Source organism: Dendrobates tinctorius, unplaced genomic scaffold (assembly GCF_039654945.1).
Source record: "Dendrobates tinctorius isolate UK_male_01 unplaced genomic scaffold, ASM3965494v1 ptg000034l, whole genome shotgun sequence".
Lineage (NCBI taxonomy): Eukaryota > Metazoa > Chordata > Amphibia > Anura > Dendrobatidae > Dendrobates > Dendrobates tinctorius.
In genome coordinates, this window is record NW_027361702.1 from 8,737,496 (window position 1) to 8,758,754 (window position 21,259).

The window sequence follows — 21,259 nt, forward strand, 5'->3', positions numbered from 1 at the left end:
AGGGACATCAACTTAGGAAAGAGAAGAAGGTGAAAGGTACGCGGGCCTGTGTGTACGGAAGCTGTCGTGCTGCTGTGGTCATCGGGAGGACGGCCAATAAAGAGGACCTGTTGAACGTGCATCGGTTTCTGTCTCCAGTCTGTTCACGGCGAAAAAGGGACCACCCCCCAGTCGGCACACGTACCTACAAGACAGGTATATGAGGGATAAGAAATCGGTTTGTTTTTCTGCAGTGAGCAATTGTGCTCACATAAAAGATTCTTTCCTCCTACACATGGCAAAGCTAACAGCTTGAACTTCACCATCTTAAATCTACTAATAATAATAACCTTTATATACATTCCGCATAGCTTTAGAAGTCAGCAGTTCATATAAAGCAGTCAAAAGTTACCAAGTTTAAGATTATCAATGTTAGGTGTTGGGTTCCTGCAGCAGTTCAATAGGAATCCAGAGCCTCACATTCTGCAGTCTCCCATTATCTTTCAACCACAGAGGACATTGCTCAGCAATCCCGGCTTCCCAGACACTCTGCCCAGACCTGCTCTGTGGGGATGGCTATTGCTGCCACCTTTGGGTCAGCAATGGCAATGCAAGCTGCTCAGCAGCCAATCTTTCCAGAGGCCAAGTCCCTCCGTAGCTCTACTGAGCGTGCTCAGGAGACGATCTCCCATTGGAGATCGGGAGCCACATGTCCAGGTCCTTCTCCAGATCTGATTGGTCCATCTCAGGGATCTGGAAGCTTCCGGAAGGTCCTGGCTATAAAAGGTTCGCATGGCCGCTTGGCCATGCGCTAGTATAGTTTCTAGTTGCTACTGTGTGAATGATGGATGCATGAACCTGCGAATGACTCATTAAGATCCCCTCCCTCTGATATTACGAGTGTGTATAGGGTCTTAGCTTTAGAGTCAGCGCCAGCCAGTGGAAAGCTATAGCCACATTAAGCATCTACACAGTACTAGCGTCCGACAGTGCGCCCCCTCTTGGGAATTGTCGACTAGCGGCAGTGTCTGTCGCTGCGCTGCAGTCTGCAGCTCCTTTTGGCGTCCGCAGTTGCGACGCCGCACGCACGGTAGGTCTAGACGGACGTTGACCCTCTGCCTAAGGCCCAGCTCCTGTGACCATATACTGTGCATGCACTCCTCTGAGACCTGTGACGCTAACAGGCTCAGCCCTTTTGTGTTCTGCACTTAATGCATCTCTGTGAGTAAAACAGAGATCGCTCAGCGCATCTAGGTGATGTTCAACCTGCGTGTGCTATACCGCCATATTGTACGTCTGCCATTATCTAGCAGCAGTGTTTACACCTTCTGCACGGTGGACCCTGGGCGGCGAACGCACTTTACGTTATTTTATATTTAGTGCGTTCCACCGTCCCTAACAATCAAACAATTAAAGCAAAAATAATGACGACCCTGCTCTTCAGAGCTTACAATCTACAATAAGGTGAGGGTGACAAAAATTACAGGTGCTTAATTGCAATGATGGTACAACCATCTTGAGGAAATGGGGGGTAGATAAAGGCTGCATGAGTCTTTTGGGTACGGTTGAGTTTGATGGCGAATTATGTTCAGAGAAGTAGAGAATAAAATAAAAAGGACTTTGATTTAGGGAACGTGATAGGCTGCCCTAAACAGATGTGTTTTTAGGGAGCGCCTAAAAATGTCTAAGTTGTGGTTATACTCCTATTTTCATAAGGGACAAAGGGTAAGAGGTGAGACATCTAGGTAGGAGATTGAAGTGAACCGGACAAAGCCAAATCAGGGGTGTTACCGTCTTTGTGTGTCTCAGAGTTTGAAAGTTGTGAGAGGCCATGAGAATTGGCTAGAGATAAAAGCTGGGATGCAGTTGGGGAGGTGGAGCTGTTGAAGTCTCCCAGCATAGGGGTTGGCAATTCTGAGGACATGAAGTGTGACCGCAACGCACGCATATAAGTGGCCAAGGAAGTGGGTAAGTGAGCCTGGGGGCCGGTATATGACTGCTACTCTGAGGGGGATGGAATGGAACACTGTATTTATTTATTGGGCAAAAACAGGGTTGTTTTTGGCAGCAGTTATCGTGGAGTTAGCAGTGATTGTATGGCAGGATATGCACATATTCCATGTGTTCTAATCTGGAAGTGGATAAGCTGTACGCTCACTATTACTTTTCTGAGAAGTAATTATTGTGAACAGCCTGCGGCCTCCTTGGATGATTCATCATCCAATCGTGTCATTGTGTGGACGATAGGGGCCAACTGAGAGCTATTCGCTACAAAGATCACAGCTCTTGTTTCTGTATGACTCCTGGCCTGTCATCTCTGTGATTATTGCATGGCCACTCCAATCTGTTGGCCATGAAATTGCAGCCTTTCTGCCTTATGGATACAGACGGTTTCCAAAAGCTGTTGGCCGTCGCAGTCCTCCCAGTACCAGTTGCCCAGTCACCTTTACTTCTCAAAGAAAAATGTGCCTTCGCTACAGCAACAAGTCACAGACAACATCACCCGTTCCCTGAAAAATTCTATGTCTGCCAGGGTGCATTTCAACAGTGACACCTGGACGAGCAAGCACAGACAGGGGCGTTACATCTAGATGATTAGGCACTGGGTGACTCTGGTGGCTGTAGGGGCAGTCGGGGAAGGGGCTACTCCACAAGGCTTGCAATGCCCAAGGCTTGCATGGCGCTTGGAGATAGAGAAATAAACCACTACACACCATAAGATGGATAACTAAACTACTAGACAGCAGGGGTTGGAGAACTAAACTACTAAACAGCTAGGGTTGGAGAACTAGACCACTATACACCATACGATGGATAACTAAACTAATATACAACAGGGGCTGGAGAACTAGACTATGAAACAGCTATGATTGCAGTACTAAACAAAATAACACCAGAACATGGAGAACTAAACTTATAGATAACAGGGGTTGGAGAACTAAACTACTAAACAGCTTGGGTTGGAGAACTAAACTAGTACACACCAGGGGATGGAGAGCTAAAGCAGTAGATACTAAGGTGTCACTAGACACCAACTCTTGGAATCCCCAGGGCTTGCGGAACAAACCTCTGTATGTAACAGTTCCTGCAGTGCTTCTGCCTCTTCCACCTCCACCTGTGCCCAACCTCTGCCTTAATTAAACACATGGTCCAACACTGTAGAGAAAATCCCTCCCCCCATCTCCGTACTGCGCAACCATGGCTCTCTGTAATCAGGCAGTGTTTACATTAATATGCCTTGGAGATTGCAGTCATACAGGTCAAAAGTTGTGCACAGCTATCCATGCAGAGTTTAAGCAATGGCTGTCTACACTCAACCTGGCACAAGGAAAGGCTGTATGCGATAACGGTGCAAACCTGGGGGTTGGCCCTATGCCAGGCCAACCTTACACAAGTGCCTTGCATGGCACGCATCCTCAACCTGATGGTACAGCAATTCCTCCGCTACTGTCACTGCCTGGATGCACTGCTGCAGAAACCACTGTAGTATTGCCTTCCACCACTCCACTTTAGTTGGTATAGAAATCTTTCAGTCTGCCAGTTAACCTGTTGATATGCGATATGACCACACCATGGAATTAAACTCTGCACATGTTGCAGTGATTCTGGCAGTACCGCAGAGACCTGGTACAGTATGACATTTTTCATAGCCTGGCACAACACTGTATGGACGTGGTGCAATTCACACTTGCGTACTGGATACAGATGAAGGACCGCTGCACCCTTTTCTTAATGGATACTAAGATGGTTAGCAGTGTTGATGCCATCATCAGCATCCCTATTACTGTCATCTACATACTAGAGCACACTTAAAAGTGTGGGTGAGGAGGTGGTGGTGGTTGCCCTAGGGAAAGAGGAGGTAGCAGAGGAGGATACCTTTAGGGTTAACAATATCTATAAGTTCAGGTCTGTCGTCTCACAAATGTTTGCCATGGGAGGAACAAATGGAGAAGGGCTATGAAAAGGACGAGAAGGAAGAGGTGATGGACGCGCAACAGTTAGGAGATGAAGACGATAATTATTCCCTCTATGATGTCTGTGGTTGTCAGAAGGAGATGGAGGAAGAAAGCTTGACTGTTATACCACCACCAAAACACAGTGGAGTTGGACCTCATGAAAGAGACTGACCCATGTGTACCCTTTGGCAGAACTATCTGCAAGATGATTGTTACCCATATAGTTATGGTTACAAATAATGCTGACTACTGGGTTGCCAGTGTGTTCTATCCACAATACAAAAGGAAATTTTGCCAGTTGCTTCACCCCTGGAAAGAGACGCGCCCATGCTGCGGTATCAAAACATGCTGGAAGACAATTTTTACAGTGGTTTTCCCCAACACAGTAGTGAGGCAAACAGTATGCATTGCAGTGATAGCCTTCCAACCACAGAAACGTTTAGCGTTTGTATGTTCTACCCATGTTTACAAGGGCTTACTCCCAGTAATTATTTTTCTACCCAAGCTATAGACATACAGATAGTAAATTTAGATTGTGAGTCCCAATGGTGACAGTGTCATTAATGTCTGTAAATATCTGTAAAGCGATTGTTGAATTATTGGGGCAATATAAGTGATAAACACCCCTCCAAAAAATTAAAGGTGATGCTCAGCCACACTCAGGTGGCACACATATCAGTTTCGTAGTTTACTATTGTCCAAAAAATTTAAGGATAATAACACAGTAGTTGACTCAAAGACAGTGGAGAACTGCCAGTATCAGAGGCCTACTGCTACAGGCAACACACATGAAGGAGACCCAATGAGGAATCTACACATTTGCAAAAATTCATTTGCACACAAAATAACATCAATTTCACCACAGTAGAAATAATCTATTAGGGACCGACAGGTCTTCCACTACATCCAACCCAGCAGATGGACACCTAACCAGCAGTGTTCACATTTAAAAAAAATAGTGGCAGACACCAACAAAGTGGCATCAATTTTAATACAGTATAAATATTATTATAGGGACCCACATGTCTTCCACTACACCAACCCACCAGAAGGACACCCAAGCAGGACTGTTCACATTTGCAAAGGACCTTAGTGTTTAATCATGTGACTGTAAGTGTATCTGCTATTGGTTCCTGATGTGTATAAGATTTGTGTTACTCCATCAATCTACAGCTGTGAAAAAGATCCTTAGTGGATCGAAATGCGTAGCTGTTTCTAGTGCCCCCCAGCGTATCCTTTGCTGGAGAGGAGAAAGCCGACATGCTGTTACTTTAAATTTTCCTCAATAAAGCAAGTTTTTTAGTAGCTGGAATGATCACTTTTTTTTTCTTCAATCAATGCTTCGCTGAAGTCCGGATGAGGTTCCGTGCTCCGGCTGTTTGGTTGGTGAGCTGGCTAGGGCTTTTCAGCCCATATCTTTATATTTGTGCTCTGCTACACTACTGTGTGTGTGTGGGTGTTGGAATCTGGTTGGGTGCATCTGACTCGCCCCCAGTGGCCGTGGGGGACTCGGTGCCGGGCCCGTTGATTACAATGGGAGATGTCACAGTGGCAGTGACCTGGTCTGTGGCCTCAGGCGTTCAATGTAAAAGGGGTAGAGTGATGGGGATAAAGTTGTTGAGATGATTCGTCACGCAACCTGTGGTTTCTGGTCAGTTTGACCAGCACTGCAGGGTTGCTTCTCTGGGACAGAGGGTGTGGTGCAGCAATGATGTTGAAGCTCCCCACAGGTGGAGCTGTAGTCCCAGGGCAGTGTAGATGAGGTTGGCAAGTGGGGAGATGGTGTAAAGAAGTAGATGTAGCAGAGCCGGGTGTAAGGTGCAAGAATAAGTGGAGGACACAAGGACATGTAGTTCCAAGGCTTTACTCACAGTCTGGTGCACACAGATGCCCGCCTTGGTGCCGTGTCCTCCAGGTCAGGGGCCCAGCCAACTCCCAGGCAAGGTAAAGTACACCTTTCCAGCACTCCTCCAACATGTGCCTTCTCTGAACGTCTCCACACTAGCGCCTAATCTGAAGTACTTGTAGTTGCGCATTAAACTCAAGTTCCTCCTTCTTGATGTTACTTAGAACTCTACTTGTACGGCAGACAGCTGTAGCCTGCTTCTGGGACTCCTTGCTATCATGTCCCGGCTCACCCACGTTGCTGTTGTGCCCCCAAGTTTTAGATGGGAATAAAGTGGTGACGACTTCTATTCCTCCGGTTTCTGCTGCAGGAACATCAGTATCCATACAACCTCGGGGACCGGACCCCGGCCATGCGCTTCAAACTTGAGGAAGGGCTCTGCTCTGACCCTAGTCCTTAGTTCTCTTCTTCTCCTTACGTTCTGTACTAAACTATCTTCCTTCTGAAGAATCAGGCTTTCTATGGCTCTTTCCTGTGCCAGCAGCTCTAGGTCACAAGAGTCTGCTGCAGCACTTCCTTCACACCATCCCTCTCAGGGTATCTTCTCTCACAGACTGACCTTTTCCTAATATTCTCCCGCTCTCTTGTGCAGTCTAAGCTCCACCCACCTCCCAGCACTCTTCATGTTTCAAGCAAGGAGCCACCAAGGTTGCTCTGCTACACTACTGATGTGCGTGTGGGATGTGAGTGTTGGAGTGTGGTTAGGTGTCTCCACCTTACCTGGATAGTGGGGTACCACACCTCAGGAGGAGGTGCAGTACCTCTGTGGCGACTGAACCCTCAGGGGTGCCACACATCCATCCTACCTGGTCGTGGGATACCACACCTCTGGTTGAGGTGCAGTACCACTGTGGCATCTGGACCCGCAGGGGCGCCACATAACAGTATGGGTCGCCCTCCCAGGGCTGTGGGGTACTCGGTACTGGGCCAGTATCAGTGGGATGTGTTACAGCAGCGGTGACCCGGACCGTGGCCCTGAGCGCCCAAGTAATAGGAAGATGTGAATGGTGGAATGTAGTTAGATGAATAGTTCGTGACACCACCTGTGGTGTTCGGCAAGGGAGGTGTTAAGCCGACGCTGCAGACAGATCCTCCGGGACAGATGGTGTGGTGCAGCAATGATGTTATAGCCCTCCACAGGCAGGGCTGTTGTCCCAGTGCAGGATAGGTGAAGAGACACTTAGATGGTGTCTCACAGTCTGTAGTGCCCGCTTCTGTGCCGTGTCCTCCGGGTCAGGGACTCAGTCAACCTCCAGGCAAGATGGAATGCTCCCTTCCACACTCCACCAACTTATGTGCCTTTTCTGAACGTCTTCTCTATAGCGCCTTTGAGTGTGAAGATCTCCTAGTACTGAGTTACACTGGAGTTCCTCCTGACAGATGTTCCCAAGAACTCTACTTGTATGGCAGACAGCTGTAGCCTGCTTCGGGGACTCTCTACTCCTGAGTCCCGGCTCTCTATCCGTGTTGCTGTTGTGCCCCCAAGCCTTAGATGGTAGTAGTGCATTTACAGCCCACTACTCCACCGGTGTCTGCTGCAGAACCATTAGTGTCCATACAACCTCGGGGACTGGGCCCCAGCCTTGCGCTTAGAACTTCTAGGCAGGATTCTTCCTCTAACCCACGTCCTCTGTGTTCCCTTTCACTCATACGTTCCATACTTGTCTTTCTCTCCTATGGAAGCTCAGGCTTCAGTTCAATGTCTTTCTCCTTCTCTCCTTTCCCGTGCCAGCTGGCTCAGATCACTGAGGCAGCTGCAGCACTCCTTCCTCCATTCCTCTTCCAGGGATCCCCACTCATCTCCAAGTGGCTTCCTCTCTCACACTGACCTCAATCCTAAAACCATCCTGCTCATTTATGTATTCTAAACTCCACCCACCTCCCAGCACATCTAGTGTTCCAAGCAGGGAACGACCAAAGGTGCTCTGCTTCTCTCTAAGCAAGGAGCCGCAATGTGGTTTTGCTGAACTACTCTATTGTGTGGGGTGCGAGTGTTGGAGCGTGGTCAGGAGCCTCCAACTTACCTGGATGATGGATGTCTTACCTGGATGTCTCACGAGACCGCTACGTCATCAAAGGTCATTGTCGCAAGGCATCGCTGGGAACGGGACTTACCAGGAGCATCGCTGAGGCCTGGGAACGCTGCGAGGACCGCCGGAAGGTGAATATAACACGATTTTTTATTTTTTTTTAAATTATTTTTAACATTATATCTTTTACTAGTGATGCCTCATAGGCAGCCTCAATAGTAAAAAGTTGGACACACTAGTCAAACACTATGTTTGACAAGTGTGACCAACCTGTCAATCAGTTTTCCAAGCGATGCTACAGATCGTTTGGAAAATGCTAGCATTCTGCAAGCTAATTACGCTTGCAAAACGCTAGTTTTTCGCGGGAAATGCGTGGGAATTACGCATGTGGATTTCTCGCGTATTTCCCGCGGCAGGGAGTTGTGGAATTCCCGTGGAAATTTCCGTGGAAATTCCAGACGTGTGCACATAGCCTAAATGTTGTCATTGTTACAGGAGGTAATAAAAGAAAAACTACCCATCATTTTGGTTCACAATTTCTATTCAGTATGGCAGTACAATATATGCAGTTGTACACTACTGTTTGTGTACACAAGAGAATTAGCGCCATTTGGATTTTGTAACACATATTTTGTTGGAATGGTTTTCCATCATATTGCATTTGCACTGGAAACCAATTTTGGAAACTGCATCCCTGATGGCATTTATCCAGACATGTATTGATCATTGTGATAAAAAATAGCAATTTTTACTTTTTTTTTCAACATTCAAACAGTAGGTTAAATGACATGACAACGTTATATTTCGTTTTGTTATAAATGCAGTATTATCAGTTTTATTTTATTTTTTTTTAGTACTTTTGTGCAATAATATCCCCCTTTTTAAAGAAAACAAATTAAATACTTATAAGTGGATGGAGGTTGAAAAACTTTTTATGACCTTGATGCATTTTAATGCTCTGCTATGAATTGAAAATACTTGAAAATTAGGATTTGTGCACACAATTAAGGCTGTGGAGACACGGGGGTCAGCGGGTGCTCTAGTCTGCTGGCTCAAGACCGCATAGACGAGGGCTCATCCCACTGAACACCCACTCTCCTTTTACCGTGGGCATAATACTTCTCAGACAACACAGCGTGAGGGTAAAACAGTGTGGCAATACTTAATTGAACCACGTGCAGGCAACAACACATTAAACAATCCCAGCAAAATATCCAAGATGGTGCAAATTATAGTCTCACCCTTCCGCTGACTCGCTGGGATTAAAGCAGCTGCGACTTCCAGGGCCGACTACCCCCACCGTTTGCACACACATAGAGGAGGTAACAAGCTTAGAAAGCTGACAGTCCATTGACGCATGAGGCCAGGTGACCAGAAGTTCACAACCTGGCTTCTCTGAACATCTCCACGAGCCAGGTGTCTGGTGTGTTCCAATCCTGGCTTTCCCAAATGCATCCATGGGGCTCAGGTGACCAGTTGGTCCTAATCTTGGCTTCCCCAAACGTATCCATGGGTTCAGTGATGGTTAATTAAAACATCTGTATTCTTTCAGCCGGGGCTTGGTCCCCTAAGCTAGTATCCTGTAGAATGTCAAATCTGTGTCCCTTGTGATGTCCTGGCTGCTTTCCTGTAGAATGTCCCTGGCTGTGGTTTTGCAAAGAGTCTCTGGCTCTTTAGGTCTCCTTATAGGACAATAGAAAACCTTTTCTTTATACCCACATCTCTGTTTCAGATCATCATTCACAGTTCAGGGGGATGAGCTTAACTCTCATTGTTTGAGTATTTAATCAATTTTCCTCCTCTGTATTGCAATTCAACAAGCTGGTCTGCACAATGTGTAATCAACATATTGACAAACATCTATTGTTCAATTACCCTGCATCTTTGCCATCCAGGATAACAGCACAATATATTATAACAAACAGCAACTCCAGAGTCACATTCAGGCTTGTACTAACAATAGTCTGTGTGTCTTGACTAACCAGAGAAAAAACAGATTAAATTCAAAAGTCAACATAAAGATAACAGTCTATGACTCCTGCCTTACTGAAAATAGAGATATGGATAATTATGATTAAATGCTGTGTCATCAGAAGGGCGATTCATCAAAGCTTTTTTGCCAAAATTCTAATGAAAAAAAGCAAAAAAAGGTTGCGCAAACAAATGTGACATCTGGCATTTTGATAGGATTCTCACCCCAACTACAAGAAAATGGGCTGAGCTGGGGCAGGGGCAAGACTGGGCGTGATGACCTCAGGTCATATTCATGATCGCAGAAAATTCACAAATCTTATACCAGTAGAGGAATATACCAGTATACCAAAGCAGAATTTGGCATCTTACCCAGGAGGCTGTTGGTCAATTATGTGATCCCCCTTAGTGAAATTATTTCTGATGCACACCTTATATTTTTTCAACTAACGAAGCTCATTCTTAGCAAGATCTTCTCTTTTTGTGTCTGTTAAAACTCAGGGAAAGGAGCAATGGTACCTATGAAGTTGTAGTATGTAATACAGGGGTATTACAAAACAGATCATTAATAATTGAAAAGTAAAAACATGCAATACTTTATTATTTGTAGCTGGAAAGGTAATAATGGGAGGTCACATCGACTGATAAGGTTTAAAAAATGATACATGTACCAATAAGTCAGAATGTTGTACAATATAATTGCCCATTTTGGATTTGTGTTCCCCAATAGGAGATAAGTGGCCCCAGATATACCTGCTGGACATGTATCTCCCTTCAATAAGGCACAACACTTTCCCAATCAGCAGATGTCAGGATGAATGTTTGTATGAGTGTTTAGAAATAGAACTGTTGGTTATATATAACTTTTGTTCCATGGATCATTGCATAGGAAACTAAGGCGGGGTGGCGAGCCAATTTCACCTGGATGTGCATTCGAGGATACACATTCAGGTGAAATATATTGCAGCGCAGACCTGACATTTCCCTCTCCGTGGGTGGCACCATAATAACACCCCGGCAGCAGACGCGCTGTCTGAGTATTATGTTTGACACCAATCTCTCCTTCACATCCCATATGCAATCTCTTGCCCGCTCTTGCCGCTTACACCTAAAGAACATCTCTAGAATCTGCCCTTTTCTCACCATGGAAACAACAAAAACCCTTACTGTCACCTTTATCCACTCCCGCCTGGACTACTGCCACACTCTATTAATTGGTCTCCCCGTTACTCGACTTTCCCTTCTCCAGTCCATACTTAATGCAGTAGCCAGGGTCATCTATCTGGCTAATATGTACTCGAACGCATCCGCTCTTCGCCAATCGTTACATTGGCTGCCCATTCATTATAGGATCCAATTCAAAGTGCTTGTTCTCACCCACAAAGCTCTCCACAGTGCGACACACCCCTACATCTCCTCCCTCATTTCTGTCTATCGGCCTAACCGACCGCTGTGCCATATTGAACGACTTTCGACTAACCTCCACACTAATCCGTTCCTCTCACTCCCGACTCCAATACTTCTCCCGTGCAGTGCCAATCCTCTACCCCAAGAAATTAGGACTATCCATAATTTGCATAGCTTTAGGCACTCCCTTAAAACACATTTGTGCAGAGCGTCACGTTCACTAATCAAAGTCATTTTATGTGGAAGTGTGCATGTGTAGCCCATTCACCAGATCCATCTATCCCTCACTCCATCAAGATGGCTAGACCACCATTCTAAATACATCATTGTAAATACACACCTGTACTTTGTATCTCCCCCACCTCATTGTAGATTGTAAGCTCTGACGAGCAGGGTTATCTAATTTTGCTTTAATTATTGTATTGTTAACATTGTTACTAATGACTTGTGTTTTGAAACTGTTAAACTGTAAAGCGCTGCGGAATATGTTGGCGCTATATAAATAAAGATTATTATTGTTATTAGACATTATACGAGGATGGTGTAAATTATACAAGGATGGCGGCATTATAGCAGGATGGTGGACATTATACCAGGATGGAGATATTGTACCAGGATGGTGTACATTATGCCAGGATGGGGATATTATACGAGAATGGAGACATTATACCAGGATGGGGACATTATACCAAGATGGAGAATGTTATACCAGGATGTGGGGACATTATACCAGAATGGGAACATTATACCAAGAGGGGGGACAGTATACCAGGATGGGGACATTATACCAGAATTGGGATATTGTTCCAGAATTGGAACATTATGCCAAGATGGGGACATTATATCAGGATTGGGATATTACACCAGAATGGGGCCATTATACCAGTATTGTGTACATTATACCAGCATGTTGACATTATACCAGGATGAGGATATTGTACCAGAATGGAAACATTATACCAGGATGGGGACATTATGCCAGGATAGGGAATGATATATGAGAATAAGGACATTATACCAGGACACGAGACATTATACCAGCATGGGTGCATTATAACTGAATGGGTATATTTATGAGAATGGAGACATTATACCAGGATGGGGACTTTATACCAGGATGATGATACCATCCCAGGATGAGGACATTATACCAAGATGTGGGGATGTTATATAGGAATGGGAACATTGTGCCGGAGTGAGAACATTATACCAAGATGGGGGGACAGTATACCAGGATGGGGGATGTTACTGTTTTGGCACTATATGATAAATAAGTGAGTTGTGGGTTTTTGCTACAGTTTGGGCTCTCAGTGACTAAAACGTTCACCATCACTGTACTAGGGTATGAAAGAATTTTTGGAATCTTTTGGTAAATGTAACTTCACTTTGCATGCAGTTTTTTAACATTCAGAAACTAGGCTGTGAATACAAAAGCTTGAAGTGGATATAAACTTTTTGCCATCCCAATTAATATGTAAGAACAAATAAGAAAAAGAGCTGAAAGATGTGTGTCAATTAAAATAATTGTCTTTATAATGAAAAACACTGTCCAATATGATGCTTTATAATGTTATGTAAACTAACAGTGGATTCACTGTAAGTTATAACTAACTTTTAACATTAAGGCTATGTGCCCACGTTAGCGTTTAAAACCTGACACAAAACCGGACTCCTTCCCAGAAAACACGCGTTTTATTTCCGCTCGTTTTTTGCACAAAAAACGCGCGTTTTTCATGCGTTTTTTTCCGTGCATCTTCTGGACTCATAGGAAATAGCTAAAAGCGCGGACTTATGCGGAAAATAATGAACATGCTGCATTTTTAGCTGCTAAGCGTTTCCTATGCGGAAAAAAACGCATAAATTGGCACAAAAAGGTCAAAATGCATTAAAATGAATGGGATGCTTATTTTAAGCGTTTGTGAAGCGTCTGATCCGGCACAAACGCTTCAAAAACGCTTAAAAATCGCAATGTTGGCACACAGCCTAAGGATTTCATGAAAAAAAGTCTCAGAGAAAAAGGGGTACTTACTTATCATTAATAACCAATAAAAATAGATTATTCATTTAAATTTTTTGTGCTATTTAAATGATGAATTCTGATCTCTGATTTTCCAACCTTGTTATCAAAAATAACTAAGAACATTAAAGGCAAATTTTCACTTACGAAGAATAATAGTGCCTAAACCTCAAAAGTCATTTTCCTTCTTAAGCAGACTGTAATGTGCATCAACTCATAATGTATTATATTTTATTGATAACTTTTGCTTTTGCTGTCACTGAATTGACTGTATTGTTCATATACTTTTTAGATCACATCAGTATGCCCACAGTGCCACGCGTGCCAGTCTCAGTTAAGGCAACTGCCTCCTCCCACTCATCTGCGAATTTCCCCCTCTCAAAGGGCCCAGCTTCCACACCCCATAACCTTTCAGAGAACCAGGAGCCTATCGGTTTGTGCTACCTCAACCTACATGACAAGGAGGGGAGAGATGTCAACCAAAATCTTGTTACAGAAGAAGCCAGGCCAAGAACAAAGTCTGATCCCACACCCAAAGGGACATCCAACCAACATGGAACGGTGGGGATCAAGGATTCGCCCGAGGTCAGCAGGTCCCGTTCCTTCACAATGGATACCCAGATGAAAGTGGAGAGCACCCAATTCTATTGTGACTCCTGTAAGGCCAAAATAAAGAGCCAGTTGGGGGGAGGAGACATGGATGTGAAATGTAAAAACCCATGTGGATCTTCAACCTGTAGGGACAACATGGTTGATCTCATATCCTTGCCGCCTCCTGAACATATGAAAAATAAAGAGGAAGAAGAGGGTGAGGATGAAAGAGAAGGTGGATCAGATGAAAGGGAGATCTGTGAGACAGCAACTCTTTTGCCTTCTGCAGCACCACCTCCCCCAGGATTTGGGGATAACAGTTCAGATGAGGAAGAAAACAAACAAATTGATGTTAAGAGTCAGGAAAAGGGCAGGGAACATCTGAAAGGGAACATCAGGGAACATCAAAAAGACAGTGTGATGCCAGTATGTGGATATGAGGAGTTACCAGTCACCTTAATTGACAGCGTCCAGACACGGACTGTCAAAGATCATGCAAAAGAACTTGATGATGCTCTAGTTTCCACGCTTCAAGCTTTGGAGGCTCTTGCTGCTTCTGAGGACTTTCCCAGTCCTTTACCGCAACCAACAGCAGGTATGTTGTGTTACTTTGGTCATGTCAAAATATACAGTAGTAATATAAAAGATGATCAGAGACCTCAATCTTGTAGCACTTTCAAAATGTGTAATGTTTACTATATACAGTTGCTTACAAACTTTCTAGTATTCACAATAAACCGATCAAACAAGTTATTTAAATAGTTCAATGCACCTAATAAGTGATTTCTCCACCTTAAACACAAAATACCACTTGAACTTACAAAATAGGTTTCCAACTATATTTCTAGGAAAATTCAATGCCTTTGTTAAGGTCTTTTTATATCCTTTTAGTTTTTGGTGCAAGGTAACAATATCTTCTCTTAACTTTTTGACCATGCGCTTGACATAGGCATATCATCATCACCAGAACCACCATAAGAACATGAATACATCACCAGAATCACCATTAGGTCATGATTATATCACCAAAATCACCATCAATACAAAATACATCACCAGAACAACTATCAGTACATGAATACTTCACCAGAACCATCTTTAGTACATGAATACATCACCAGAACCACCATCAGTACATGAATATAGCACTGGAGCAAAAAATGGTAATTGAGAACATTACCATAACCACCATCAGTACATGAATACAGTATTAGAACTACCCTATTGTATAAATATAGCACCAGAGCCACCATTAATGCTCACTGTCTTGAGTTGATTGTACAACCTGCTCAGAGCCACTGATTGGCTTCAACGTTATCAACGTAACGTCAGCAATACAGGCAATAACAGACACCAGGAACAGCGGTGGAGACTTAGTAAAGCGAGTTTGTTTGTTTGTGTTTTTCAGACAAACCACAGTCAGAAGGCAGGGGTTTTCCAAAGCAGAAAAGACCCTTTAGGCTGCGTTCACACGTCGCGTTTTTTTGCGTTTTCGCAGCGTTTTTTAACGCGCAAATTTTGTCGCAAAAATGCAAAAAAAACAGCATCCCATGCAATCCTAGGATTCCGCAATGCTGTGCTAATGCTGTGGATTTTCCCGCGGCGGAAACGCATCGCGGAAAAATACGCAGCATGCTCATAATTTTGCGAAATCACAGCGATCCCGCACCCATAGGATTGCATTGTTCCGCTTACTTCCCGCATGTGGCTGTGCCCACCATGCGAAAAGTAAGCAGAACATTTGCAGATGGTCCCCGTGGTCCGGAGGAGAGGAGACTGTCCTCCGGGCTGTGGGTACCATATCCCTGTAAAAAATAGAATAAAAAATAAAAAATGGTGTTATATTCACCTTCCGATGTTCCGCGCAGCCTTCCCGGGCCTCAGCAATGCTTCCGTTCCCAGTAATGCCTTGCGAGACCTTTGATGACGTCGCGGTCTTGCGATAATGTAGCGGTCCCTATTCCTCGCGAGACCACTACATTATCGCAAGACCGCGACATCATCAAAGGTCTTGCAAGGCATTACTGGGAACGGAAGCGTCGCTGAGACCCGGGAAGGCTGCACGGGACACCGGAAGGTGAATAAAACACCATTTTTTTTTAAAACTATTTTTAACATTATATCCTTTACTATTGATGCCGCATAGGCAGCCTCAATAGTAAAAAGTTGGTCACACTCGTCAAACACTATGTTTGACGAGTGTGACCAACCTGTCAATCAGTTCTCCAAGCGATGCTACAGATCGCTTGGAAAACGCTAGCATTCTGCAAACTAATTACGCTTGCAAATCGCTAGTTTTTAGGCGGGAAAATCGCGGGAATTTAAAATGCGATTTTCCCGCGGAATGGAATTCCGGAATTCTCGCGGTAACTTCCGCGAGAGTTCCGCTACGTGTGCACATAGCCTTAAAGTTTTTCACTGTGAAATGTATTCGCACTGAGCAATTCATCAGGTAGTGTGGATCATGGGAGTTGGACTCTTAGCTCTAAAAAACACAAAGGAGAACCAGCAAAATGTAAGGTTTAATATTCTAATGAATTAAACTCCATTGCAAGTGATATTTCTAAGATTAAAATATGCAAATTGCTTCTTCAGAGGGGACAAGGATTTGAACTCTGTTTTTACAGGTTTTGATTGGCGATTTTGGATACTACATGATTTAATTAACAACTGTCAACTGTATGAGGCATTTTGCCTTGCATTATCTACCTGATTTACATCCTGTGGTTAATTGTACTTATTTGCATATTGCATAAAATTAATTACAATATTAGTTAGTATATATTATATTTACACAAAATATGAACATTTATATACTATTTACAGCTTTCTTAAAATAAAAATTAATATCTTTGCAACCAGAATTTTTTAGTCACTGAATATACTGTTTTTTTCAGGCCTCATTGTCCTTGCAACCATTACTCCTGAGTCGTCCCTTGATTCAGGTCATGAAACAAACTCCTCAGAACTCACAGATGTTTCCGAGATGGTGACAGCTATGAAACAGCATCACAACACTGCCTACTTCTTGGCCCAACACCTTAACAAGGAGAGTCTGCTTTCTCGAAAGGATCTCCCATTCAGAATACAGACATGTACTGCTCAGGCTGTCCTCTCCTCTCCTTACTCTTTAGGTCGCTTGGACACAAGCCCTCTGTTAAAGCCTTCAGTTTTACAACAGCAGTTGATTGGGTCCGGCCTTCAACAAGAGTCAACAGATGCAGCTTCAAATTCACTGTTTAATTTAAATAATGAAGTATCCACACACATATCTCCTGAAAAATCTATGGAAGACCCAGGCTTTACCACGCCCCTGAGGACCACAAAAATCTTTCAAATTGTTCCAAAAAAGAGTACTGGTCCTTCCTCAGCTTTCACAGAAAGCACTGTTGATGCAACTTTGTCATTGCCAGCAGAAAATGGTCACAAGAAAGGTTCTATAATTCAAAAGGATAAAGATCTAGGAGAAAGTAAGCACTTACTAGATAGCCAGTGTGAGTGCCGAATACAAGGACATTCCTCCCCAGTAATATTGGGTGAGCGAAGTAATAGCGGACATGATGCACTTCACTTATCTCCAACAGATGATGAGAGACTCCATGCTAAAGCTTGTTCTGCCAAGACGCTGGAGGAACAGCGTCAAAGCCAAACAATAGTTGAAAAAAAAGAGGTAAACAAATCACAAGTAGAAAATTTAGTTTCACCAAACCTGAACAAAACAAAGCAAGAAACAAGTGAAAAAGGTGTCAAAATGGAGCAAATCCCTTCTGCCTCCAATAGCCTCTTGCATGCACGAGACAACGCAAAAATAGCAGTCAAATCAGACATTGACATAGCATCAACTTTAAGAATATCTGAAAAAGTGCCTACTCCAATTCAGCTAGAAGATTGTGATGCACCAGCCAAACCAAGAGCTCGAGCCCCTTTTAGATTACGAAAACTGTTTTCTGCAACATTTCCCACACGTATGAGACGAGAAACAGATGAGCGCCAAGCGCAGCTGCTTAAGGTTAAGCAGTATGAAATGGAATTTCTCGAAGAACTGCTTAAGCCACAGGGAAAAATAAGTGGTCAATGCAGTGAAGCTACACCTTCTTTGGTACCTGGACGATGCTCATGTCAGGTACGTAGCAGTCCTCTTCAAAAAGTTCCGGGAATGTCTCGTGAACAGAGACGCAGCTGTGATTGTAAGCGTATTGTAAGAGGTATACGTGTCCCACCTAACCCTGTTCTTGAACCAGAGCCAAGGAGCAAATCAAGATTGTCTGGCACAGGAACTACAGGAATTAGACTTGTCCGTTCTTCAAGTCTTGAGTCCCGGGGAACAGAAAAGATGTCTTCATGTGTTAGTTCTTCCACGACACATGATAAAAGTAATGTATTTTTTACTAAGTTACCTGAAAAAAGTAATGTAACTGATGGAGATAAAAAGGAAGCTCCCAAAATTCCTCCTCCTACTAAATCACAGAAGAAAGACAGTGAACCTTCGATGCTTAAAACCAAAACTGTAGATACAACAGGGAGCAAGGAGGAAACAAAGAATCCAGTTATTCTTCCACGGCAAGGAGACATTATTTCTCTGCAAACCAAATTGCCTGGAGAAGAAGGGTCAATTACAGGGGAAAAATGTTGTTCTTTTCGTCATTGCTTTAACTGCCGTAGATGCTTATCTGCTGATGACAGCAACGATAAAGATGAATTATCATACTCCATTCCCATGCAGATACTCCCAGGGATGCGAATAAATTCAGATAACACACCTGTTCTAAGTCACACCCTTCAAGTCCTGGATGCTACTGTATGTAGTGGCTCAGAAGATGTTCAAACCCAAGAAATTGATCTCCGCATTGCCACTTTTGAGGGCAGTCTTGCGAAAGTTAATGCATTACGCGGACGTTCTTACTCCCTACCTGATGGATTCATATCTGTTCAACTTGACACCAGTGAACTTCTTACCATTTTACGCCAGTGCCTGGTCAGCACTGAAGCTGGAGCACCTAAGCTTAATTCAGTGCACCTGAGCAAACGCAAGCAAGAATTAACATTGCGCTTTAAGGAATTCAGGGCATCTTGCAGAAGAATGGCTGGAGTAGATAAGAATCCAGAGCATATGTTAACTGCGGTGACTTCTAGCTTTCAGGTTCTTTGTGGCTTGATTGAGACTTTCATAAAACTGGTGTTTGTGATCCGATCAGAAAGTCAACGTCAGGAACTGTTGAGCAAAGTAGAAGAGGTGGTGAGAAATTATACATTCTTGCTCAGAGCAGCCGAGGAATCCAGTGCTCGGACAGCTGGGCATAGTCATACTGTGGTGGGCCAGTTGGCCAAGCAATCTGCTACAGTAGCTACAGCGGTTAGCACCTTTTCCCGATCTATAAAAACCCTAATGAGCAAGTAGGGTAGAAAGCTCTTTATATACTAAACATGCTTGAACTTATGTGAAAACTCTAAAAAAAAAATATCCCTTTTGGATACTACCAGCCTTAATATGCATACGGGAAATTGGAGTTTTGGTAAGAGATTCTTAAGTGCTTATGACTGTATAATATCGATCAAGGTCATCAACGTTCTTTGGTGACTCGAAATCTGTGTCACTGTGCTACACCGAGACGTCTGATTATAAAACATCAATAATAGAATTGCCTCTGTACATAGCTACCATCCCACTGTGATTTTCTTGGTTCCACAACTTTTCCTTTCTAATATGTAAGGATTTTTTAGCTAAAAAAAAATCCCCCCTAAAAAAGGAAAATGAGTGGAGCATGCATATATTCCCCTCAACTGAAAAAGAAACTTTGAGCATGAGCATAGGCCAAAAATAGATATATATATATATATTAAATGAAAGTTTTAATTTAATAAGTCTATTTTTCTACTAATGTACGTATTTAACATTCAAAATGTAAAATATTATTATAAAGAACCATCATAGTAATTACCGTACCTGCTCTTGACCTTAGCAGACTAAAAATGATGTATAGGCAAAATAATGGCTGTGATACAAAGTGGATACTTTATGTGTGTAGTATAGTAATTGCATCTCATCCGGTGTGGAGCAGGTACCGACATGCAATACAAAGTGCTTGGTTGTATTACTATACTAGTGACTGACTTACAAGCCTAATTGCAAACTCAAGCTTGCCATTAACTAGAGATTGTAGTCCTACGATTGGACTATATTCCCTAATTCTACCAATTTGCCAATTTTTGGGGGATCTACTTGGAGGAATCACTAATTGATGGCCAGCTAAGAGTCAGTCAACTAACTTCAAGGTTCAAGCCTCAAAAATGTTTCTTAACTTAGGGAATATACTTCTATAACTGGATAGTAATTGTCACTATGGTACTTTCGATGCTTTGTTTTTTTCTAACAGTATATTCGTATTAATGTGCCTACAGTTTAACTTTTCTGTGTGATATGATCACGTCAAGCATAACAGGAAGGGTAGCTCGATTTCTGCCGTGTCCAAGTCTTAGGTTTTAGAAGAAAACAAAATGCTACTTTCCAGCCAAAAGCCTATGCGCCTGACCAAAAACTGTATGAGTTAATCTCATTCTGTACAATTAGAATACAAATTAACTCATATTATTACATAAAAGATAATTCTTCCATACCTTCCTACTGACACATTCACGTATGACATTTTCTCCAAAACCATAACTGTGAACTGTAAAAATATGTGTTAAAGGGTTTGTCCACTTCTTTAATATGAAAGACTTTACTATGTAACATGAAAGTGGCATGATGTAGGTGAAAAGACCCTTATTCCAGGGATGTGTTATTTACTGGGCTGTGTTTTGCTGTTTCAATAAAATCACTGTTTTATCAGCTGGAGATTATCACTACAGGACTAGGTGTCTCATGCCTTTTGGTCCAACCACGCCCCCACCACTGATTGGCAGATGTCTTCCTATGAACCGTGTACACAGAAATCGGCCAATCAGTGGTGTGGGCGGGGTTGTACACAGCTTAGAATTCTGAGATCTGCTACATCTGCAGCAGAGAAAACTGATTCTATCACAATCTACATTCTGCTATAAATTTACATAACAAAAACCTACTAAGAGATTCTTTTTAAGGTTAAGATCCCTAATATTAGACTGATCGGGGGGGCGATGCCTCACAGCCCCATTGATCAGATATTTTCATCTTCGGCAACGGCTGAAAGCAGTGTACGGAGCGGTTGCTGCAGATCAGCTCCTTTTCCCTTCAATTGGTGACGTTTCGCCTTGACGGACCATCGCCAATCTTACATGGATGACATCTCCTGAGCAATGGACAAAGAAAAAAAATGAATATACATAATTTGATATATATTTAAAATAAGAGGCTAGGGTGGTAGTGTACTAGTAAACTGATAACCTTTCCTCCGGCACCAAGTTTACGGTGCAGGATTAAAGC

At 43.3% G+C, this 21,259-nt stretch overlaps 1 protein-coding gene across 1 annotated transcript in view; it reads left to right on the forward strand.

Annotated features, from left to right (window-relative positions):
- Window positions 1-20,686, forward strand: part of FRMPD3 (FERM and PDZ domain containing 3) — a 382,662-nt gene extending 361,976 nt beyond the window's left edge. The window contains exons 16-17 of the mRNA XM_073573072.1: window positions 13,559-14,452; window positions 16,755-20,686. Coding sequence (XP_073429173.1) covers window positions 13,559-14,452; window positions 16,755-19,255 — 3,395 coding nt within the window. The 3' untranslated portion in view covers window positions 19,256-20,686. The remainder of the gene's footprint in view (window positions 1-13,558; window positions 14,453-16,754) is intronic.
- The last annotated feature ends 573 nt before the right edge of the window (window positions 20,687-21,259 follow it).